The 25,612-nt window shown below is 36.4% G+C and overlaps 1 protein-coding gene across 2 annotated transcripts; it reads right to left on the bottom strand.

The window, feature by feature from the left end:
* Positions 1 to 1,765: 1,765 nt before the first annotated feature.
* LOC103714957 (ubiquitin carboxyl-terminal hydrolase 9-like) lies at positions 1,766 to 23,137 on the bottom strand. Of its 2 annotated transcripts, none has more exons than XM_039121994.1 (13): positions 22,628 to 23,137; positions 18,624 to 18,848; positions 17,444 to 17,588; positions 12,239 to 12,298; positions 12,060 to 12,155; positions 11,080 to 11,475; positions 10,795 to 10,935; positions 6,909 to 7,079; positions 5,419 to 5,676; positions 5,185 to 5,333; positions 3,097 to 3,630; positions 2,729 to 3,005; positions 1,766 to 2,543 (listed from the first exon to the last, which is right to left on the bottom strand). In XM_039121994.1, the coding sequence occupies exons 1-13, from the start codon at positions 22,774 to 22,776 to the stop codon at positions 2,373 to 2,375; spliced, it is 2,772 nt and encodes a 923-aa protein (XP_038977922.1). In that variant the 5' UTR covers positions 22,777 to 23,137; the 3' UTR covers positions 1,766 to 2,372. The 2 variants fall into 2 exon arrangements, with proteins under 2 accessions (XP_038977922.1, XP_008800670.3); XM_008802448.4 differs by having other exon boundaries at positions 3,097 to 3,663; positions 22,628 to 23,136.
* Between the last annotated feature and the right edge of the window lie 2,475 nt (positions 23,138 to 25,612).

Consider the following 25,612-nt stretch of genomic DNA (forward strand, 5'->3'; position numbering starts at 1 on the left):
TCATATACCTTAGTTTTATCATCATCAATGAAAGAAAAGGAGACATAAACCCTACTTTCATAATTTTTTATATTTTTAAATTTTTTTTTTGGAGAGATTTAAGTTGAGCGAAATGCGAAAATTCTTTTTTCTTCTTGATCGGATCAGTAAAATTCATCAGCAAATATAATCTGTTTAGAGTGTCAACTGCTCTATTCCCAAGTTTTGGCTTGTGTTTCAAATGATTTTTAGAACTCACAAATACTTTCTTTTGATGTGTCTCGAACAGAGTTTTTCTTGACAGATGTCAAGAAGTATAGTCAAAACAAACTCTAGATAGATGAAAAAATTAATGGTGCTAGTTGCCTGTACTTTAAAGCCTACATGACTACATCCGAGGAAATCTTCTATAATTTTGGTGAGCTCCTTGACTTAGCACTTATATATAGTTTAACATAAAATGCATCATGGGCAACCTCAAAGATTTTTCTGTTTTCTGGTGAACAAAGGATGGATGCTTTGATCATTTTTTTTTTCTTTATAAGCTCAAAAGCATTTTCTACTCCATCATGAAAAAAGGTCCTTGCTTACACCATAATTGGCGTCATGGTTGTGCTGAAGCCTCCAATAAATCATGGGTACAAGGTAACAAGTTCATTAAAACTACAGATTTCATGTCTATTTATTGTCTATAATCTGTCTTGAGCTTCTTAAGGTCAGCCTTTACTTCAGTTGATAAAACCACAAACTCTTTACAAATGTGAAAGATGCATCACCAGCATTAAATGTGAAAGATGCTATCTGTTTAGACTTGATATGAGAAGATGACATAGAAATAGAGATTTTCCAATGGATTTCAGAGCCTAGTCCATGCCTCTCATAAGAAAGTCCAGCAATGCAATCCTTCATATTGTATGAAAGAAACCATCCATTCATCTCTTGAGTGCTTAATAGATGATAACTATTTCCCACATCATTTTTTTAAGAAAAAAAAGAAATGTTGATGCGTAGAACTTATAAAGCAATATCTCTTGGAATGGCAAATACATGTCGACAATTTATTTTGTTTATCACTTTGCTATCAACATAAACTCTTCATGACAAAAAAAGTTCCCCCAATGACCCTTTCTTTAGCTTACTCCACCTGCAAGAGCCACTGAGAATCTCATAACAGGTTAGCTAGAGGGCAGACAAGAAGACAGATCTAAACTCATCCACAAGCTTTTTTCTCTTACTTTTCTGACACAGAGCTACAGGCTTTTTATACAAATCAAACAGGTTGTCACAAAGTATTCACGCATAAGAAGCTCAAACTTGCATTTCAAGCGACTTTTTCTTTTTTTAACTTTCTTTCTTTTTGGATAAAAATGATCCTTTTGTCACAGAATGTGCAATATTGCAGAACCCAATGTTGTAACCATTGCAGCAACAAAATGGCAAGACAATGACCCTACCATGCGCCCAATCTGTCCAAATGATGATCATCCAACTATCTAATCCACCTATTCAATATATTTTGTATGACATTTTATCTTAGATTGTAGCAGGTTAGAGCATTGCAATAGTTCATTTTAGTAATGCCTCATTATATATGATTTTAGATTCTTCCAAACAAACAATCCAAATCAAATTTCCAACATCCAAACAGAAGGGTAAATTTATCACTTCATAGATAAACTAAAAGTTCTTTCATTTTTAAACCAGACTTAAGGGAAACCAACCAAAATGCAGAAATTCCAGATAGAATAAAATCAGATGGACAGACAGAACCATAATAAACACCAAGTACAACAATTCCACCTGAAACAACTCTCATTATTCCAAGTTTGGCTTCCAGTTTTACCTATGCCACAAACAAATGTAGCCCAAGGGAATGTGAAGTTGCCTGCATAGAAAAAACTAACTGCAGGTTACAAGCAAAAGTCTAGATAACCCTAGGTACCCTGCCCATGGGTAAAAGTGCTTACAGAAAGAAGTATAAAATTTGATATAGATCAAGAACACAAATAACTCAATTTCACCACTAAATGGGAAGAGAGAGAAAAATGGAACCTTATATAATGAGTTTTTTGGTAACATAACCTTATATAATGATTAATACTCAAGAATATAAAAAAGATCAAACCCAAAATTTCTAACACAGGAATGAGCCGCCTGATCAGCTGTACTAACTAGAATTTGGACACCACTTCCGGCCTGTCAACATGTATAGAGCAACAGATATTCGACAGCCAGTTGACAAGCCGAAACTCCTGCTTATCACCCCACAACCAGGGCCGTCACAAACACCATAGCAGCAGAGTCAGCTACTTCAAGCAACTTGGTCATCATTTCTAGCAGTATCAGAACAACTGAATCATGGCTTTAAAAGTGAAGCCCATGCTACTCCATACTCAGCAACTTGTTGAATTAGTGGAGGATGATGTTTCCTCCACACTCATCTTGGAATCATCTTTAACTCGCCGATAGAACAGCACATAAGCTGCTGATGTCTTGATTTCATCCTCATTCACAGGGGAAACATGACTGTCAGCAAAATGATACCAGCTGTCCTCTTCTATTAACTGAAACATCAAAAAAAAAAAAAATCAAATATATGTACATATGCTCTTGCTCAATTATGTGCAATGAATCAAGTATAAATATCGCCAAATACAATCATCATCATATTCTATAGCTTATCAAGGACAATATGAAGCTCCAGTAAAAGAAAAGAAAACATAAAGCATATCATAACAATGGTAAATACCGTTGCATATGCAGAGTAGTGACCGCCACCTAAGCCACCATAATGGTTGCTGATAGCATAGAGTTCGTATACATAAGAATGGGGACCAACAGCCCTGTGTTTCACGTACTTGCTTAAATCAAGATTGTGAACAGGGAAGTTCACAAAGGTGTCAAGTTTGTTCTTCAAGAATCGACTGTAAGAGAATCGTTTCAAGTGAACTACTAAGATTTTGGGCAGCCTCCATAGGTCCAGCTTCTTTGTTGCTTGCCTGTGTTCCTTGCAGCTAGGACAATACCTACAACAAAGAAAAGGAATCATAACTATTGAAAATATTAAAAACCTAGCTTCTCAGATTGTCGTGCACATTAAAAGGCAAAGAGACCAACCACATGTCATCAGGGCCTAGAGGTTCCTCCTTTAAGAATGTTTCCAAGCATGAAAACAAAGTGACTGCCTCCTGCCGTGTTTTCTTCAACATAAATCCAGACTTGAAAACTTCAGGTAGATCCTCAAGGAAGCTGAAATCATATAGTTCATGTTCTCTGTCTGACCAGTCCATCAATACCCTTATGCAAGATACAGGAAAAACACTACAATCAGTGTCAATGAAGGTTCTGCTGACACCCTTCTCATCAGTTAAAGCAAGCTGTAAGGATGGAAGCCCATTAGCTCTCTCTTCCAATTCCATATTGGATGTGGATATGTCCTTGTCACTTGAACAAGTACCATCATCTGTCAGAACAATAGAATCCAAACTTGGCCCACCACCATTTTCCTTGCTAAATTTGACCTGATTCATGGGAGGAAATGCTTTTGCTCGCAGCAATGGTGCAAGCACAGCACTCACTGCAGCATGGATGTTTGCCCCAGTTACAGAGTCCTTGGATATATAGGTAACCAAGGGAGTTCCAATAAGCTTCCTGAGAACATTAAACTGAGGCTCGGATAAAAATCTGGATAATAAAGAGTTAGATGAGTATCACAGTGAGTTCATAAGTATACATTTGACCACAAAATTGTCGTTTTAAAATAAAAGCATTGATACTACCCAGCAAAACCAATAAAAAGTACAACAAAAGAAAGCACACAAAAATCCAAAACTTGATGGGTTAAGCTATCAAAATCCCAAAAGAAAACATCAACAGATCCACTAAACCAATACTGAATTCAAAAAAGAAATCCCAAAGAAATTGATAATAAACATAAATAATTTATTAAGTAGAAGAGTGGAAACGGAGATCTCTTTACATACCGTGCCACAATGCCATGCTGATCAATGAGTTTGCAAACAGAAGCATGGAATGTCCCCAAAGCTCTAAAGATAATTGAAAAAATAGGAAATTTATTTAACCAAAACAGAGTTGATGTTTGTAGATCTTGAAGAGTGAAGCAGATGAAAGACCATCGTGAACAACATGAAACATGTTCTGACTACTACAAAAATAAATACCAAGCACTGAATGCCAAAAATGAAGTAGATATACCCTCAATTGGTGGTGACAAACTACTGTTGTGCATGCAGAAAATCATATACGGATCAAACCTGTACTATAATAATGTCAATGCCAGGTTATGATCTCCACCTGGCATCTCCACCAGTGGGTGACGCCACAATCTTCCACTCTGCAGAAATCTGACCATTGAACACATGTCCAAGGGCCCCCTTACCATGTGTGTGCAGGTGCTTTCTACATTACTACAGAACAAGTTGTCAAGTCTATATTTCTACCCCCGTTATGACCCTATGTTGTGTCTTCAACTCTTCCTAAAATCTTGGAATATTGGTTGCATTTCCATCCAGTGGTTAATGTATCTACTGTATATAATGTCAAGAGTTCTGGTTACTTTTCCACTCAATCACCTCAACTGAAGAGAAAGGACTATAAGATGGATGGTGATGAACCCATCCTTCTGAAGTGCGGTTATGCTTGCAACCAATGACCCATGCAATGATGACCTCACAATTCAAGACTCAGTCCTCCGAAGGATCCTCGATTACAAGTCTCATGAAAGTGTACAAGGATAATAAGTTAACTGCATTCTCGCACAAAGTTCACCCACATGCACCCATGCATGTGCACAGGTATGCAGACAGAAATACAGCACCAGATTCATTTTAGAAAAAATGGAAAAGACACAAATAGTTAAAAAAAAAAGGTACAACCTATGAATGAAACAATTGCATGCAGTTAACATTAAGAACATGAAGGAAAACCATCCTTTGTCTAAGACATCATAACATAGTAAAAGACATCATAAACAAAAGACAACAGTAAGTGTTGCTTTGGACAGCATTCATGCATGTTCAAGTAAACCAAGTGAGCATTCCATAGTTAGCAAACTACAAATTTTTCAAAAAAAAAAAAAATCATGGTTAGTAATAACCTTATGAATACGTGTAAATATTAAATATGAAGCATCTCTTAAACAGAGGCAGTATGGACAATCATTGAATGTGATCCAGAAGAACTTACTTGTTTGTTCTCCTATGCATTATCTCTAATCTCAGTAATTTATCATGAGTTATTGGAACTCTGTAGGCTACAATATGCTCCTCATCTTTTATACTAGAGAGTGACTCAAAGGGATTCTCCAAGTAGCGATAGATACGGTGGTCATAAACCTGAAAATCAGAAAGTAGATGCTGCAATTTTGTAGTACTACAATTAAAAAAAATATATAGATAATAAGCAGTCACAAAATTTTACCTCTGCAAGCAATAATGCTTCAGAACTCTTTAAGCAACAAGATGTACTCAAGGCTCGAATTAGATCTTTACAACAACCATTTTTTGGTAAAGTTACAGTGAAAGGCATGGGGAGAGAACTCCCATCACCACTGAATATGGTAACAGTCATCATCCGCGTAACTGTTGAAGGTAGCGGCAATGACAAGTACATGAAGGGATCAAATGTTACAGAGACTTTGCTGCAAACTGGGCATACCAATGTTGACTTGTATTGACCCTGGAGATGTCCATCATTTTCACTGTCAAAAATCTTGAAAAAAATCTTCTAACCCTAAACCAAATCAGAACATTGTATTATGCCATTGAAACTATTTATCTTCGTGTCCATCTAAGGAATAAGAAAGAGATCCGAATGAAGACCCTTATCTTATTTTATTTCTAAGAAGTTGTAGGCTATCATCAACAAATAGTATATTTATATCAGATTATTTGTCATCAATTTGCAATAATAGGATAGGGGGTTCCAAACCATAGGACCATCTCTCTGTGTCTCTATGTATGTATGTGTGTATGCGTGTGGATCTGGCAATTAACTACTTAAATTGCCATCAACGTTTCAGAAAAAATCACTTGCATAAAAATATTTTAATAGCACATTAGTGAAAATATGAGAAAAATTATGTCCAGTTGCATAACTATGTCTCGCATGCTTATCCTTAACTGATCTTAGTATATTGTAATATTGATTACAATGAAGTGTCTCTTATTCTTTGTTTGTCTTTGCTAACAATGGGCGACACTATTTCTGATAATTTGAAAATATATGCAGTTATTAAAAGTTGCACATATGCAGCACCTTTCTTCAAGGAAAACATTCCTCAAAAATTAATTGCGGCAAAAGGGTTCAGCTTAAGCAGCTTTAGGGCATGTTTGGTTTTGCTTGAAGTCATTTTGCAGCTTTTAAAGTAAAAAAAAAAGTACTTTAAAATGCTCGGTAACATCATCGGAGATGCACTAATACAAGAAGCAGAAAACAAAAAAGCACTTTTAAGAGAAGCTAGAAAAACCAGATTCTAGCTTCTTTCATGAAATTGCTCCATACATCTCAAATATAGTAAGCTCATCCATAAAAATTCGGTTGTATAACATGTGATTACCAAACATCAAAAGTACCATACAGTTCTATTTAAGAACCTTAAGAACTGATTTTTGAGAACAACTTTTGATAAAAGCAGAAGCAACACCAAACACACCCTTACCTCTGAATATGACAAAGGACAGATAAAATCCACCCTCAAGAATTAGTGACCAAAAGTATGTCTAACTATATAAGGACAACATCCCATCTTTCATTTATTAAAAAGGAACAAATGCATAGGTAACTTAGAAGAACATACGAGAACTAAAAGCACATAACACCTGAAAAAAATCTTCAATCTAGAAGCCAAGAAACATTAATCCTAATGTTGGGAGGAGAGAAAAAGAAGAGCAAGTGTAGCAAGTACTTACCTGGCAAACATCCACAATTACAGAATCATTCCGAGCCTTATGGTTTTTCCAACATTCATCAGCAAATTCCTGATCTGGACAACCATCTGCATCTCTTGCTTCAATGTAGGGTTTTTTTCTTACACGATTTAAATCTTCATGCAGCCCATCCAATAGAAATGCAAGAAGCTCCTGACAAAAGAAATGACAATTGTAAATGTCGAAATTATTTTTGAATGACATGGGAAACAATGTCTTCCTTGTCAGACAATGGCAGTTGTAAAACTTGATAAGTAAAATGGACCAAGATGGACATATCTAGGCTTACCACAAAAGTAACTGACTAATGTAAATGTTCACACAGTCATGAAATGGACTGAATATCTACTGAGTAATGTAAGTGTCTGAGACCATGCTATATACGATAGGTATTCATGGAAGCACGATAAAAAAATTACACCGCAGAAACAAAGCACGATTGATATCTTTTAAGATGCAGAGCCACATTGAACAGGCAAAAACAAAATTAAAAAATTGGAGTCAAGATCTGAACAATGACTACAGAAGATTTTTCAGAATCAAACCATCCCTTTCCTCATATTTTAGATTTTTACCTTCTCCATGCCTCGTTGCCGCCATATGTTCAATGTCAACAAACATAAGCAACTAATTCAAATGGGAAAATTTTATAAAGACTTGTAGATGGCTTTCTAATCATGTTGCTACTCAGCAAGTGCACAACATAAAAGTGAAAGAAAGTAAGAAAATTTTCTCAAAATGTAGGAATGCTAATTTCATATGGTTAAGTCTGTTGCAGTTAAAACTTGAACATACAATATGCTTTAAACAGATAATGCTGCACATAAAATAGCATCAAGCATACAATTCCTTTCTTTTACATGAAACCCAAGGCTGCAACAAATTCCCTATTCTTACTTAAACAATTGTAATCCACCATAGATTAGTAATTGCAATATGTCTCTTGAAAAGGGAGCAGACACAGAGGCCGACCGGATGCATGAGTACAAAGCAGTATTGCCGCAAAAAGAAAGGGGAGCAGAGCAGAAAGCAAAAGTTGTCTTGCCACATAAGCAACATCAAGCTTTCCTACACCTAAATTCCTAGGCTAATCATCTCACGCTTAAATAATTTTAGGTCCCAAAAGAAATAAATGTGAGGAAGCACAAAGCTTCAAGGCCGTGTTACTTGTAAGCTCTCTACCACCAGGGAGCACTTGCACCCTAATGCAAGAATCCATCAAATTAGACTTCCAAGGAAACAGAGCTTCGTTCTTGATTTACAAACTGATTTTACATCAGTTGTTTCTAATGCAAGGTGCTCATCCTCAAGATTACCTGGGACTCATGAAAGAACCATCTGAATCATCCAATGTTGTGATTGTAAGGGATAACTAAAATAAAACCTTGGTTTATTCATCTTGAAAATGTTCCTCTTGACAATCATGACACTTCAAAAAGTTCACAATTATGTTCTCTGAAAGATTTGGAGAAAGGTTTAGCAAGTATCAATTTCTTATAGGGATCATGGACAGAACTGACTTCCACGAATAATGACACATGCTCAAGCAGCACAGATGCACAAATATCTACAAGATCCATCAAGATGCTAGAAGTCCACACCCAGGTGATGCCTCCAAAGGAGGTGGGTAAGACACTTTAAAGTGGCTAAAAAGTGGAGAAGCCACCTCGATTCTGTATTTTAGAGATTATACAAATCACTATATTAGTTAGATTTAGCTAATCTCCAAAAGAATAAGGATTCAACAATCGATGGACTCCCCTGACCCTCCAATATATGTCTGTTTCCTCGAGACTAGGACAATCTTGAGCGCCTTCTTCTCCTACAGGTTTACATGCATATGCACATGTATACATTTACAAGGGAAGGAAGATGATGTATTTACCTTATCGCTATCTGTAAAAACATCATGACATAGGAAAAGAGTTTCAGTGAAGTGGAACTCAATCAGCCTCATTTAAGGGAGTAAAGGTGGCGATGAGATGGATGAATTCATAGGCAAAGAATGACTCTCCGCAGATTATATACAGTCTCATGAGCTAGAAAGTAGATTGCCAAGCCTCATGGTTTTTCATTATTTATAGAGATCATCAAGCTTTCAATCTCCCTTACAACATTTTTTTTTCTAAACTTGCTAAACATTATTTCGTTAGATTTCAACTACTACGATGGGCATGTATACCATATATATGAAGGAATCTTCAACTCTAATGCCAAACTGATGTAACCCTTACAAAATAGAGCTGTAATGTGATGGGCTTAAAAGTGTACAATGAAATGCTGGAGGAAGAAAAGGAGGAAAAAAGAATCCCCTAGAAGGGGGGTTGGGGAGGAGCAAAACAACTAATAATTATTTTTATTCAGCTCTCCACCGTGAAGATAAGCTGTTCACCACATATCCATCAAGTTACTCAAACCCTAAGAAAAATCATTATAGAATCCTTCATCAAATACCATATCTAGGTTTTTTAATCACATGACCATCATAACAGATCACACTGGCGAAAGAAAGCCTCACTTTAAGTGACTACTTATGATGCATGGTGCTCATGCACCCCTATCTGGTTGACGAAAGCCAGATCAAGAAGCCTGTTATGTACAAGCACAGCCTCCATCTTTAAAGAAAAAGAAAAAGAGGGGTCTCAGCAGAGAGAAATGGAGTGGCACGGGTATTAAAAGATAGTGTAAGTGTTTGATGCAAAGGATGAAGAGAACTCAAAACAGAATTTAGTTAGCAAAATTTAAGACTTCATAAAACATAGGAAAAAATATCATGTTCACTTAAAAAGCATTAGTTTTAAAGAGTATGAGAAAAGAATGATTAAATCGATAGCTAAATTTGAATATGAAGAAGAAACTCTGAAATTCAAATTCTCTGTTTACAAATTCAAATTTGAATACCCCATGTTTACAAGCTCATGTATTAGAGATCATCATTAAATAAGTATAACTCAAAAATTGGACCCCCAAAATCCCTTCAATTTCGTGGTTACGAAAGAATAGCTAAGCTCTTGTGTACAATGAGGAAGCAAACATAAAAAAGATTTATTTTAAGAAAGATAAAAGTTTATAAAATTAAATCATGTCCCTCCTTTCTCCAGTTCCTAGTTAGGGCAACTCATGTTGTGTACTTCTGAGACCTTTCTGGCTACTCGAGATAAACAAAAAATATGTCTCACGAGTTCCCTGCACATGGGTGACTTGGAATGTGAAGAACACAATGGTTGGTGGAAAATCATAAGGGTATTTTAAGGATATATCTATTCTTGGTCTTTGTAAGGGATATTGTAAGAAAAGAATTATTGGACTGAAGGTGTAAAAGTTTGGGAAATATTCTGGCATTTATATAATTTTATGATTTTAATGAATTCAGTTTATAGTACATTTATCAATAGATTCAGAAAATAACGAACAAGATGAATTGAACCAATATTGTTCATGTTTTCGTAGCCTTCTTCGATACTTGGTAAGTACGTTTTTAAATGACAAACATATGAACAAGAGTGACATTGTAGAGTGCATTCCACATCCCACATATAATTTCTGCAACAATGATATGAACCAGTATCATTGAATCTCTTCACACAACTGTGTTTCACCAAGCACTCAGCATATGCAATATTGTAATTGAACCCATGACTAGTCCCATATCCTTGCATACAGAATTGTGAACATTTCATAAATATAATCTGCATGTAACTTCCAAGCCTATATTTCAATTACTCCACTAACTTCAAGTTTAGTGTAATCATAAGGAAACGTATTCATGACCATCAAGACACAAGAAAAAGTCATATAATCTGCAAAAATGAAGGGGAAATCAAGTTCTATTGAAAATAAAGCATGCAATAGTGATGGCCATACTAACTTGAGAATCATGTTGATTATATCCACTAAACTGGGGAGCAAACCGAGCTAGTTTTGCTTTAAATGCACGTGGTGCAATTGATGTCCATCCTGATGACCATAATTTCCTTAATAACTCCCCAAATGCAATTGCAAGCTCACCCTGCACAATCATCACAGAAATTCGTAGCTTTGTAATGGAGGTTTCCTATACAAAATCTGCTAATAGAATTTTGCATAGCTTCCTGATGGACTGAATATGAAAACAAGTAAATAACTAAGTTAAAGAACGAGAAAAGGATCTTACTTGCATTCCCAAAGGATTCTCCTCATTTATCTCATCACTATAATCTTTCAAAAAGTACTCAACCACAGGGGGTGTGTGAACTAAACATTGAATGGCACTGTTCATGAAACAAGTGTTGCCCAGATTATGCAATCCTGTCAGTCCGCGACCATCTACTTTTGACCCATTGTTTAAAATGCCATCACCATCTGCATCCCTTAGTGGTAAGCTAAAACTATTCCCCTGTAGCAAATGGGTGCCAAATCCAGTTGAATTATTATTAGATAAAGTGGGGCCTCCAGCAATTGTAATAGATGACCTTGAAGGTTCCAATGGGACCAAAGCATATTCATTTCCTGTTGGATTTGTGTTAAAATTAGAAGGCCAAATCCCATCACGTTGCACCTCCAAAAGAATCTGCACAAGTAAATAATGCCTTTGCAGATTAACAAATGAACTTCCAAACTCTAATTCAGACATAACTTGCTAAGTCCAAACATTTAAAAAGACTAAGACTAAACAATGACAAGCCAAACCATATTTTTAGAAAACAGTACAAGAAATCTTTATCAAATACACTCTGTATTTCAAAACATATTAAAAGAAGAAAAGAAAGAACCAGTAATTATGTTGGGAGGATAGAATTATCATAAGAATAGACATGGAGAAAACCTCCAAATGGTGATGTTTAAGGAGAGAGCAAAGTACTTTCAGCAACTCCAAAGGAGATGTTATTTGGAGTTTGGACTCGAATAGATATTACATTCAAGTGCTATAGAATAGTCCAGGGCTATTCTCGTTCACAAATAAATCTGGAGAATATAGAAAGAGCTGTGATAAAGCTCAGCAGTGATCCATTATCTGAAAAAAGTCAGTCGCAATCTTTATTATAGTCTATATGTTCATTCCATAGAATACTGGTAACTTCTACAATGAGTTGATGACCCAAATAAGTCCCAAAACATGCCATGACATAGAATAATATGTACTGATGCCCTTACCTCCTGGTCCACCTGCAACTGAGGGTCCTCTAAGGTTTGATCAAAGTTGGTCAAAATATAATTTTTACTCTTTTCATAATAGTCCCAAATACGGGCCTGCAAATCAAATATAAAACAGTGTTTAACTGATATAAAATGTATGTAGAGTGAACCCAAAGCTTAACAATGGGAAGACATGCCTTCGACTGTTCCAGCTCAAGGAGTGCACAAACAATTTTGTAAAGCTCACCTACTGAAGCCTGAAATGAACAAATCATAAGTCAGTATCTTTAAGATTTCGTTTGTGAATTCTACAAACTGGATCAGAGTTAAGAAAATTGGTTCTATACTACCTGTTGGATCATCCACTATATACTCAAAAATTCATAAATGCATGTTATGTGTTCACATGAGGGCACATGCATGTCTCATAACATGCATGTAACTACCATAATGTTATGTGTTCATCTACCACCATAATGTTATTAGATGGTAATTAAATGCATGTTATGTGTGTGCATTTGCACATGAGGGCACATGCATGTCTGAGTGTTTGTCTGGATATATGAGTTACTGCAGTACATAAAGTCAAAGAACAAACTTCTTTTCACTTTTCAGTGATTCCAGAAAATCACAAAATCAAAATGGTACCAATATATATTGCAGAGAAAATCATAACATGCTGAAGAATTCATGAGTTTTCAACTGGACCTGAGAATTTAATAGATGAAAGAATGTGCATATGTCCAATGCCTCATCATTGCTTACTCAAGCTATTAATATCACATGCAGATGGCACAAATATTTTTATACATGCACTATAACAACCAAGCGAGCACTCATAGATTCTGTTTAATTCTATATTGACTGAGATTCATAACCTAAAAGTATTCTCATCAACCACTGAGCCATTAGCCCTCTTATCAAATAGCTAGAAGCAACTTCATGGATCCAAATGCAAATGGCATGCATGCAAGGTTTCGGGAGGATTCAGCTAGAAAATCTGAACCAGAGAGAGTGATCCCAGAAGTGTCCCTTGAATTGGCCCTTTAATCCATGCATTAAATGGGAGTCCTATCATTAATCATAAATAATTAAGTATTTGATTAATTTTTTTCAGTTTCTTGTGAAAAAGTTTAGTATTATGTGTTGTCTTTGAGCATTTCATAGCAAGGTCCGCCGTACCGGTACCGGTCGGCGTACCGGTGGCCGGCCGGACCGGTACGGTACCGGTCCGGTTCGGTACGTACCGGTTGGTACCGGTCCCGTACCGGCCGGTACGCGGTGGTTTCAAAAACCACAGCGCGCGGCGCTGTGGTTCTAAAAAAAAAAAAAAAATCGTACCGGTGCGAACCGGCCGGTTCGCACCGGTACGAGGCCGGAACCGGCCGGTACGGGCTCCGAACCGGCCGGTTCGGATAAAAAACCGGGAAATACCGGTTTTTTATCCGTTCCGGTACCGGTCCACGGCCGGACCGGTACGTACCGGCCCGTACCGGCCGGTACGGCATTCCATGTTTCATAGTGTCTTCTCATATTTTGTATTCATCCATTCTAGTGAAGGTTGAATTCTCTTATTTATTCCAAAGAGATGGGGAGATGTTCCATGCCTATGCAATATATAGGGGTAGTTTGTAGGAAGAACAAGTTATTTGAAATTAAAATTATCTTCTTTTAGTAGAGAAGTGTGATCTTCTGAAGTTATCTTGCTCTTATCCCCTTGGAGCTCGTGTGTGCAAGCCTACTTTGTGATTGCTCTTGTACTCCCTTCTCCACTTCTCCATTGCTTGGAGTCAGAAAGGATAAAGAGAATAAAAAGGAGTAAGGGCAGTCAGCAACTCCAGTTAGAATGAAAAAAGAAAAGCTTAGATGGGAGAAAAGAACAAAGAAAGAATGAGAAAGAAGACATTCCGTTATATCAGACAATTTATAGCAGCCATCCTGATTATTCCTGCAAAACAAATAAATTGCATCCCTAATTGATAAATTAATTTAAAGGCTTCTAGTGGCCATGACAGTAATCACATATATAAAGACTAGTAAGATATGATAGTTTGGTTCCTCAATCATAAAGCCAGCACCAAAATAGTTAAGACAAGGATTGGTCATTACAGATGACATGGATAGTCACATTGATTGAATAGGTACATGCTAGTGATATTTGAGAGCAGTACGGAAACAGCTGAATTAACAAAGCTTAGATACACTGGCATAATAAAATAGTTGAAGATATCAAAAGAGAGGTAATTTTTAAGATGTGCCACTCTTAAGACAGTGAATTCGGAGCAGGTTATCAAAAATGAAATAAGAATTTGACCAATGAGACATGAAATAGCAAAGTGGATTAGAGTTAATATACACATGTAAATGGTTAATAAATTATCTTCATAGGAAAGCCAAAGGTTTATAGAAAATTATCACAATGAGTGACCAACTAACAAGAACCACTTTAGACAAGGATGTTTAAGGTCCCCAAAAGCATAAACATAGACACCTCCTATGCATGCAAGTCATACTGCACGAGTTGAAAGTCAACTTAACTCAACTAAGCCTTAATCCCAAACTACTTAGGGCTGGCTGCATGAATCCTTTTCCTCCATTCCACTCTGTTGAGAGCCACACTTTTTGAAATATGTAGCAACATTAAGCCCTCCTTTCTACTTCATTCTATGTGATTTTCAGTCTACATCTACCCCCGTTTAATTCTACATGTATCAAATACTCTTTCATACTGGTGTATCCCTCAACCTATGTTGTACATGTCAAAACCATCTAAGTCATCCTTCTCTAATTTGTCCTTATTTGGAACTACCTCCACCTTTTTACGAATGACTTCATTTCTCATTCTAAGTTTTATTGTATTACCACATAGCTATTTCAACATTCTCATGTCAGCCATACTCATTTTGTATACATGCTGTTTTCTAACTACCCAACATTAGGTATCATAAAGCATAGCTGGTCATATAGCTTTTCTATAAATTTTTTTCTTCAACTTGACAAATATCTTATCACATAACATCCCAGTCGTACTTCTTCCTTTTATCTATCCTACTTTTATCCTATAGATAGCATCCTCTTCAATATCTCCTTATGAATAATCAATACTGCATACCGAAATGATCACTCTTAGAAACTTCGGGATTCTTAATTTTCACTCCACCTTTATCTCTATTTCTAATTTTACTAAAACTATATTCTATACTCCATCCTCATCCTCGTTAACTTGAAACTCATTCTAATACACTTACAATTAACTCCAACCAAGGTACGTGGAACCGACCGAACTGACATACCGGTGAAGACCGGTACCGAACCGAACCGATTCTGCTTAAAAAAAACGCGCGGATGCGTTCGGCCACCCGCGTGGGCTTGCTGCCCTGCGCGAAGAGCCCGCACGGGGAATCGCACGCGTGCGATTCCCTACGCGTGGAACACGCGCAGGCGCGAGTCGAGGACGCATTTCCCCACTCGCGCCCATGCCCCTGCGCGCGGGCCTCTCCTTTTTTTTTCCCTTCTCCTATTCTTCTTCCTGACCCTTCTCCTCTCCTTTCCGAACTGTCTCCTCTCCTTTCTTCCCCTCTCTCCTCTTCTCTTCTCCTCTCTTCCCCCCTTCTCCCGCGAGCAAAGAAGGGGCCGAAACCGCACCGGAGAACGGATGATCCTCGTCAGCCCGAGGGAGGAGGTAGGCTTCTTCTTCCTCTTCTTCCTCTTCTTCCTCTTCTTTCTTCATCTTTCCTTTTCTTCCTCTTCTCCTTCCCCGGTGCCGGTACCGGGTCCGGTTCGCACCGGTACCAGGCTTGAACTGGTACGAACCACACCGGTGCGGTTCGCACCAGTACTAGCAAGGAACCGTTCTGTGGCTGTAACGTACAAGTGCTGGCCGGCACCAGTACGGTACAGGCTGAACCGGTTGGTTCCGACCAGTTCAGCAAACCATGACTCCAACCTTAGTTTCATCCACTAAGACATTCAACTGCAAATAGCATGCATTGAGGAATATCATTTTGAATATGCCTAATAAGCTCATCCATACTAGAATAAAAAGGTAAGGGCTTAAAGCAGATACTTGGTGTAAACCAATTGTCATTGAAAACTTATAAGTATTACCACCAGTAGTCCTCGTTCTAGTAACTACTCCGTTATACATATATTTAACCATACTAATATAACTAACAGAAACTCCTTCCTTTTCTAACACCTACCATAAGACTTCTCTAGAGATTCTAGCATATACTTTCTCTAAATGCATAAAAAACTATACAAAACCCTTATCTCTTTTCTCTATATTTTTCCATTACCCTCCGATGGAGAAGAGTGTCTTCCACAGTCAACCTTCCTAGTATAAAAACAAGTTGATTCTTTGATATTCTTGCATCATACTTTAATCCATTCTCAATCACTCTCCCCCAAAGTTTCATAGTATAGCTCATATGCTTAATACCACGATAGTTGGAACAATTTTGAATATCAACTTTATTCTTATAAATTGGTACTATAATGTGCTTCCACTATTCATGAGGCATCTTTTTGATCTTTAAAATCTTATTAAATAAATTAGTCAACCAAGTAACTCTCGTGTCACCTAAACACTTCCAAATCTTAATAGGAATTCTATCAGGTCCGACCACTTTTCTTATTTTCATCTTTTTCATAGCTTTTTTTCACAGATAGGCTAATTCTTCGTGTGTATTTAACATCCTATCCTCAATGCACTAATATGGCATTTTAAAGTGTCTGCATAACTTTCTTTGAATAGGTTATCAAAATAACTACTCCATCTTTCTTTGAGTTCATCCTCCTTAACCAAAACATTTTAATTTTCACCTTGGATGCATTTAACCTAAGTTAAGTTTCTAGTTTTCCTTTCTCTTGCTTTTGTAATCTTATACATTTCTCATCATCCTTAATTTCTAATTTGCAGTATAACTGTTCATACACTTTGAACTAGCCTCCAATACGACCTTTTTAACTTTCTTCTTAGACATTTTATAGCTTCCACAGTCCACACACTTCTCTATTCCTATTTTTATATAGTCTTCTATAGCACTCGCTTTTAGCCTAAACCTTCAACTGAACTTTCTCATTCCACCACCAAGTTTTTTTACCAGATTGCCCCTTTTCTTTTGATTCTCCTCGTATCTCTGTAACTCCTTTCTCAATATTGTTAGCCATCTCTTCCACATGAGTTGAAACATTTTAGAAATATATATGTATCTAAAAAGTATTAGCTATCTAAACAAGTATTAGCTATCTAAAAATGCACCTCACTAAAAAAATATTAGCTATCTAAAGACATTAGTACTAGCTACCTAAAAAAGTAGCTTCTTCAACCACACCACATTAAATGACTAGAAATATATAGGTTGCATGTATCATGCTGAAAGGTAAAAAACAGGAAGTACCTTTCTGCTAATCCTAATTGTTCTTTGGGAGTCGTCTCTTGCATCAATTATTTTAAGGCACAGGGGGTAAACTTCTACTCTGAGCTCCTTAACAATAACACCCTCAGAAATAACTTTCCTTGGTAGTTCTGGTCCACCCTTATACCTGCCAAACAACCCAGAAAGATAAAAGTGAATAAGCATTTGGAGAGAAAAAAATGGAAATATGATAACACAGATTATAGGAAAAAAAACTAGTAAATAATTGACTGTATAATATGAAGCTTAAAGTAACCACTCATATATATGAAGGTTGGTGCAAAATCAACATGCAACTTAGAGAAAGTCTCTTAACATCCTGACTACTAATCACGTTATTTACAACAAACATAACTTACCGTAAAGATTAGCAATTTGCAAATTTAAAACGAACAGGTAGAGTTCCAATGGTTAACACCCCACACCCACCCCCCCCCCCCCAAAAAAAAAAAAAAAAAAAAAAAGGAAAGTCTTTTTTTTTTAAAATTCTGAAAGCCACTTGATACCATGAACCCTGATAATTTTCAAAAAATCTCATGAACTACAGAGAACTTTTCAAGATATTTTACTGTTAAATCCAAGAATTTTTTTTTCTTGTACTTGTTTACATCGTCTTCAAGATTTTATTTCTTAAAGTGTCTTTCATGATTTCTGAAACTTTTAAAGATTTTTAACAATTTTGAGATTTCTAAACTTTCTTTTCAGAGTGACAGTTGTTCTTTTGTAAATCACCTTTTATGGATCGGTGGCAAGCTGTGTGGAATAACACTACAACATCACTGGATTGAAGATTGAGATGTTAAAGAATATAAGAGAGAAAGATCAAAAATTCCAAACTCTTTTTGCAACATTATTAAGCAAGGTTCACCATACTAGGGTGCATCACCTCTTACTGGGTGTACCGTATCATAACGATATCGATCAAGACTTGATACAGGCTCATACCAAGTCTCCGTACGCCGAACTAACACCAAGCATGTTGACAATGTATCATACCACGTTATTGATATGAGGTCCGTCCAATACCAAGATTGCAAACTTTGGTATTAAAATTTCAAGTCAATGAAACATTGCATAAGATGTCAAAATTTGATGTCAAAATTTCATATGATCGTTTAATAACAAAAAGAACATTTCTTTAAAAAGTTACAATATGAAATACCATTCAAGGAGCTTCTTCCAAACTTCATGGGGAACCAAAGTATAATCTTCTCCTTCTTGCAGATGCCTCTGAAGATCAAGTTCATTACCTTCTGTGTCTGTTCTATTCAATACAAGCTTAGAATTATCTATTCTTCCAGGTCTCGATAGGATGCTTAGATGGCCCTTGCTAGAATGTTCCCTGAACCTGTCGAACCCCACATATTCTTGCCAGTCCCTCCACCATCTGCATAAGCAATAGACACATATTGCATCGGAATCATGCAACTAAAATTTATGAGCAAGCTTGCTCAGTTGCTTTAACAAAAAAAAAAAAAAAAGATAGTCGACTAAGAGAGTTATATAACTTGTAAAGCCTAAAACGAACTGCAATGTACTCTCAAACTAAAAGGAAATAGAACTTTCTCCATACCAAATTGTTTGACAACATGGTTAAGAAAAAGAAAAGATACATCTTACATGTAGATATGTGATGAGTGAGAAGCATAAAAAGGCTTCTTGCAGTTAAATGATCTACAACTCCATCACTAGAGAATGGGCAACCCTTGTTACCAAGTCAAATACAGGCATAAAGCTGACATTTATATCTATATCCAGGCGCTGAGGAAACCTGACTACCACAAAAACATAGAAAATTCATCATCGTATGTACCGATCGAGTCCTATCATACAACCAGACACTAAATGAAACTTTATATTATAGGCTTTAAGGCATCATGCAGCAGACCTGATTTGGAAACCAAAATAAGCACTGCTTGAATCTGAAGCAACAAAACCCTAACATGGAAGACTCAAGCTTGAAAATGAATTTCAGATCAGCGAAGTTTCCTGCAGTAGAATAACTTCCACAACCATCCAGGGACGATTCAACCCAAACTTGAAGAAAACTTGAGACAAGTGAGAACTATTAAATGTTCTTTTGAAATTATATGTCTTCTAGAAAACCTAAAAGTTGAGGAAGAGCTTTAAACTTGCTTACCAATAAAAAAAAGCTTTAAACCCTAAATTTCCCATTTTGAGTCCCTAAACCACTTCCTTTTGAGGAAGAAAGTAGAATATTGCATGCAATATGGTGTCATGATCCAAAGAAAATAAAGTAGGAAGCAGAGGTTGAGGCCAAGCAGAGCACCTCCATACTTAAGCTAAAGCCCACTATAGATATGCTACCTCCTCTCTCGCACAATCCCCATGATTTCCTCTCAAGTAAGATGGCCCTACCAATTAAAATGACAACCTAGAAGAGGTTATCTCAAGATCTTTCATACTTTGCACAAGCTTGATGAAGACAAGATTCATTGAACTTCTATGTTTAGCGAACAATATTCAATATCACCAATAAAATTGCAGCCTTATCTCCTTATCCCCATCAGATTATTAAAAAAATGTCCTTTATCGACATCCCTTAAATAACTTACCCCTCCATGCTCTCCTCTTTTTTTTCCATCATCACCCATGACTACTATACAATATCTGAGGTAAGTCTTATACAGATTGAAAGTTATAGAACTTCTGGCCTTCTTTCTTTTCTTCTCGATGTCTAATTTGTTGTCCAATAGATTGTTTCCTGTGCATGAGGTTCAAGCTGGAAACTGATGGCATCTAATGGTGCACCATGGGTATAATCTCGCCTATACAAAGTCTCCACAATTTCCACTGTGCTATACTCTATTTTCTCCAAAACCTAGAGCCTAAAAATAGTTACAACATGAAGTATTTAAAATTTAACTGGGCAAAAGATTCACTTCTAAGCTCCTTTAGCAAACCTTTTCTAATTTATCAAATGTGTTAAAAAGGAATAGGCTACTTAGAGATTTAGTTAAACCCATAATAATCTATTCCATAATTTTTTTAGACTGCTTTTCCTTCCATTCTTTCTTTCTACTTCTCCTAAAGACTGAGATCCCTAGCAACATCGAATAAATGTAGGGCTGACACAGCAGTTGAACAGCACCTCTTCCTTTAGTTCTCATTTTGCTAAAAAGAAATTGCTGATATGTTTATTTTTTAACCTTCTTTATGCATGGTGAACTCCATAACCTCTTTAAAATGGGGATTCGATCAAGCATCACCCCTCTTTTGTTCTGCATTGAAATTTATTTCCTGTATCAGATTTTCAACTTGTGGATCTAGTCACTGCATTAGATCCATGTCATTTAGTCTTGTAAGGAGATCAATCCCTAAACTAGCTGCAATTTCTTATAATCTCATCCATCACATATTAAGGCACCATCATCTTGGAAAATTCTTGGTATTTCAAGCCACCTGGGTGTCCCCTTCATCAAGTTAACAACATTCAGATAAAAGCTTTCATGATAATCCAGAGGAAACTTTACTTTTGACAAAAATTTCTTATCCCCTGATGACACACTGCCTATTCTTTGCAAATTTATTTTCTTTTTCATGTAACTTCACATCTGTACACAACATCGTGGTCTCTAACTTTAGAGAAATAAATTGCACTTTCTCTCCTTTTGGCAAGTGAAACCGCAAAGAAACTATCCATGCTAGAGGACCAATCCAACAAAACCTAGGGGCAGTTGTCCTAATATAACTCAAGAACCTCTCTATTCAATCAAGGGATCAAAAGCATATTACAACCCATGTGATGAGGTATGATTATTGTCTATATTTTTCAAATATTGAGTTTGTTATCCTCAAGTTTCAAAGTTAATAGTTCACTCTTCAGAAATATCAAAGCCAACTTTTTGTTAAGATCATCTATTGGATTGAAAGTGTAATAGCAGACTGTGTGCCAGTGGTGGGCTGAAAAGATCACTCAACCTTCTTTCCTCCAGCTTAAGTTTCTCACTGTAATATGCATTTGTCACCATGTTGAAGAAAATGCAGAGTGAAAGCTCATGCTGATGTGTCTTGTTGACTCATTCATCACCAATGGGGAATCACAGCCATCAATAATATTTCTCGCATGCATCCCACATGTCGGACTCCAGATCTTGAATAATTTGATGACTGTCCATGTACATTGCACATGTAGCAGCTAGTCTACTCTAAAAAGCAAAAAAAAAAAAATGTTCACTAGTGTTTTTCCTTACCTTCCTTTGGTCATACACAATATAGATTATCAAGTTAGCATATAATTTTATATCATAAAAGTCTTTTAAACACGTACATACACGATGTCACCTACCACCCTCTCTCTCAAAATCGTTTCTCATCCCTCATTAAGTCCTTCTTTTATTAATAAAACTTAAAGAAAACTCATAACAAACATAACTAATCACTTTAATGTGGGACATGAAGCACGGATCTAACAGGATTTAATAGGGGTGGATTGGTCAGAAAGAGTAGAAGCATGGGTGCATCTCTCTCTCTCTCTCTCCCTAAACCTTGTCTCACACATTCTCTCTCTCCAAAGGTGTCACTTCTAATGTTAGATTTCACTCCTTTCATTCTCTATAAAGAATGGATGTATTTGCACAACATCTTCCAATCCCATCTGATGCACATCCGCCCCAAGTGCATATGCCACCCTTCTCCTGACACTTTATTCCACATGAATTGATGGATTTTCATAACTTGATCAAATTCCATCCAATGAGCATTTGACTACTCTCGAATATTGTCTCCCTGTTTCTAATGACTTATTTGAGCTGCCTTCACAGCCTTTCTTATCTTATTTAGGCATGTCACTACCAGGCAAAGGAAAGTCATCTAAAGAGCTGACCTTCAACAATTGCGAAGATATTGAAAAATTAAAGACTGTTTTTAAGAATTGTCATGGCATGGGTACACCTACTGTAGCGCAGTTAATTTGCACCGAAAAGCAACCAGCTTTATCACATATTTTTTTCATCGCAAGAATACATATTTACCAAATTTCGAGCATATGCATTGCGTTGCTCAGAAGAAACTAAAATCCCAAATTTTCAACTACATTAACATAGTCATATAAAGATACAAAATTTTGGCAAAAATCATATAAAGAATAAAACAACAGCTATATGGATTTCAAACATTACCAAAGACAATAAAGAAAAGAATCACCTTTGGGAGACAACGTAGTACAGATCCCCCTCCTTCTGATTAGCCTCCGCGGCTCTGGTCAATTCTAATACGATTTCTTTCTCTTCCTCGGGAGTGCACGGAACAGAGCTTCCTCCCGAGAGGAAGTTCTCCGAATTGGGAATCGTCATCCTAAGCACCCACAACTAGAACAAGCATCCACTTACAGAAGACCCCTGGCTCTCGAATTCCAGCCAGAAGCACTCCGCGCTCCGTTGTGGCGATCGGAGAAGACGGTTCCGAAATCGAAAAGGTATCAGAGGAGAGTGAAACCGGGAGAAGTCGATCGAAGAAGTGAGGAAAGGATCGCGAGAAAGAGAGAGAGAGAGAGATTCGAAACCCTAGATCGAAGCCAATAAAAAAGGGAGGGAAGAGAGGATCTTGGACCAGATATATAGAGATAGAGGGAAGGAGCAGGGGTTAGTAGCCGACGCGAAATTCGGAGAGCGGAAGCCGCTTTATAACAACGAAAGATCTCTCTGGATGATCCCGTTAAAGGAAGGACGCAGAAAATTAGAAAAAGAGAACTTGGAAATATACAACAAGGGCTCTGGGTTATATCTTTCGCGTGAAAGAAGGATTCACCTTCCTTTTCGCGAATCACCGTTCGATAGCACAGTAGTCGCCTCGAGATCTGTGCATAAGATGCGTGAGGGCGGCTTGCTTTGAGATGTGCGTTGAGTAAGATCAAATGGTCATCAATCATTCTTTCGCGCCAAAAAATGCAAGCCGAAGTCACGATGAGGTCATCCAGGAAGAGGAGACGGTGGAGAAAGTTTGCATGCCGGCCAAAACTTAGGTTTTTTTTTGTCTCTTTTTTAAATTTAGTACGCGCGGAAGGACACGGTTCATAATGTCCGAATACCAGTCAATATGACCCAAATGACAAGGCTATAGTGGTCAACTAGACTTTGGGTTTCTTTGGCCCCAAGGATAAGCAGGCAACCCACTCAAGGAACTTCAGCTTCAAGACAAGTAAACCTCAAACCATGTAACTAAAAGCCACATAAAACACAATTTGGATTAGATTAGATTATGTTGGGTTGACTTGGCTATTGATTGTAGGGTATGCACAATGTACATGCTAGAATGTATAGATGGTTTCAATCATCTATAATTTATATAATTCAATAGATGCATCATTATTTTCGACAACATATTTCTTTTATTTCTAAGACATTAACTAACTAACTAGGGTGTATATGAATGATTGTGTAAAGTAAAGAAAGCATAGCACATGGAGATGATATTTCCGAAAAGAAACGATTGCATAAGACTTGATATGGTTTACATAGAGGGAGTCCAGTAAGTGGAGGCATCAAAGGGAGTCTAGGATTCGAGTTTTGTATATACGAACTTAGCATATGACAAAATACTATTACACCAACAAGAGATCACATTAACGAAAATTATGTTTTTATCTAGGCTGGAGAAGGAATAATAACTTTCAATTAATATGTGGATTAACGAGAAAGGCCAACTCTCCTTTCGTGTTTAATTGAACCAACTACACTCATTAAGGTTGAATAAGACTAACCTAATTTTTTTTTAGCTAGAAATATCAAGTGATAGCTATAAAAAAATAAATATTTGTTAAGATGGTGATGGTGATGGTGATGGTGATGCCACATACAACCAAAAAAATAAACTTAAATTGTAGTCAATTAGTGTCAATGTGCCACTCTAAAGCATCCTGATCATCTCCTTGTAGTCTTCTTGATTTGAGAAATACATACAAAAATAGGTGATTTATAGGTGATAAGGTGAGTACCTAATCTAATAATCTCTTTACAATGGTCTTCTAAACCATCCTAACAAGTCATGTTGGGGAATTAAAATTTAAACTAATTAGACCAATAATTAAAATCAATTACATACATTGACATCATATTCAACAATCATATCATATGGGTACATACCGCAGTACCATCCATGTGCAATTGTAAATATATGCCATGCAATAACAAGCATATATAGCTCATTTTTTATGTCAAATCGATGAATCCAAGATATTATCAAAAGAAAAAAATAATCCAAATATGATCAGTAGCTCTCACTAAATAAAATGATATTCTATTATGATTATTTCAGGATAAGTCTCACCAATCCAGTGAAAAACCTATTCCCGTGATGCGATCATAAAAGTATCGTACTTGCACCATCCTATGATATAAGTGAAACTATAGAGTCTATTAACTATTTTAGCATATACTTGAATTGAAAATAAATTCCAATGCTTAAATTCAAATATAAAATAATTAAATACTGATGGAAATAAGTGATAATGCTCATCAATTTTTCAGTAAAGTGAAGATGCATTGTAACTACTCTAGATCAATTCTTAATTTCAATCCAAATAATTATCCAATCCAAAATACAATAAGGAAAATTGTTTAGATTAATTTTTTCAGTCCAAAACTAATCCAACCAATAACCGAGATTTTGAAATAGCCAATATCATCATCTCTAATTTGGTGATAGATTTCAAGGTAAACTAGTCATCATAGACCTAACCGGGTTGTATCGGATAATTTATTTGTAATGAATTACATGCAACAAATTAAACATGAAAAATCTAGTGTAAACAATCATGGGACCTTATTGTAATCGGTGATTTAGAGGTCCTGATAACAATCATAAAATATAAATTTAGCCTAACAAAAAATCAGATTATAGTATAATGAACATACTACTCACTCAACAGTTATACTATGTATAATGGGTCAATCTTTATCAAATCATATCTCATCATTTTTAGATTCAAATCTAACTTGATCTTAGTCAAGGTCAGAGATTAATAAAATCAGAAAAAATTTCAGATCTTGAGAAAAATCATGCAGCTAAAAATATTGTTACAAAAACTGATATTTACTAAGCCAAAAATTAGGGCTGCATTAATGCCACTAAGTTGGCTATACCATGTGCACATCTATTATTTCTGCACTTTTATCTCTCATCTACATGATT

This window comes from Phoenix dactylifera, unplaced genomic scaffold, assembly GCF_009389715.1.
Source record: "Phoenix dactylifera cultivar Barhee BC4 unplaced genomic scaffold, palm_55x_up_171113_PBpolish2nd_filt_p 001312F, whole genome shotgun sequence".
NCBI classification, from domain to species: domain Eukaryota; kingdom Viridiplantae; phylum Streptophyta; class Magnoliopsida; order Arecales; family Arecaceae; genus Phoenix; species Phoenix dactylifera.

Bases quoted from the DNA above. Each gene is read 5' to 3' on its own strand.
- LOC103714957 (XM_008802448.4), bottom strand. From the start codon at position 22,776: ATGACGATTCCCAATTCGGAGAACTTCCTCTCGGGAGGAAGCTCTGTT. The intron at 12,299-17,443 runs GTACTTCCTGTT...TGTTCATTTCAG, and splicing joins CAATTAGGATTAGCAGAAAG to GCTTCAGTAGGTGAGCTTTA. The intron at 3,664-5,184 runs GTAAGTTCTTCT...TTTATTATCCAG, and splicing joins ATGCATAGGAGAACAAACAA to ATTTTTATCCGAGCCTCAGT.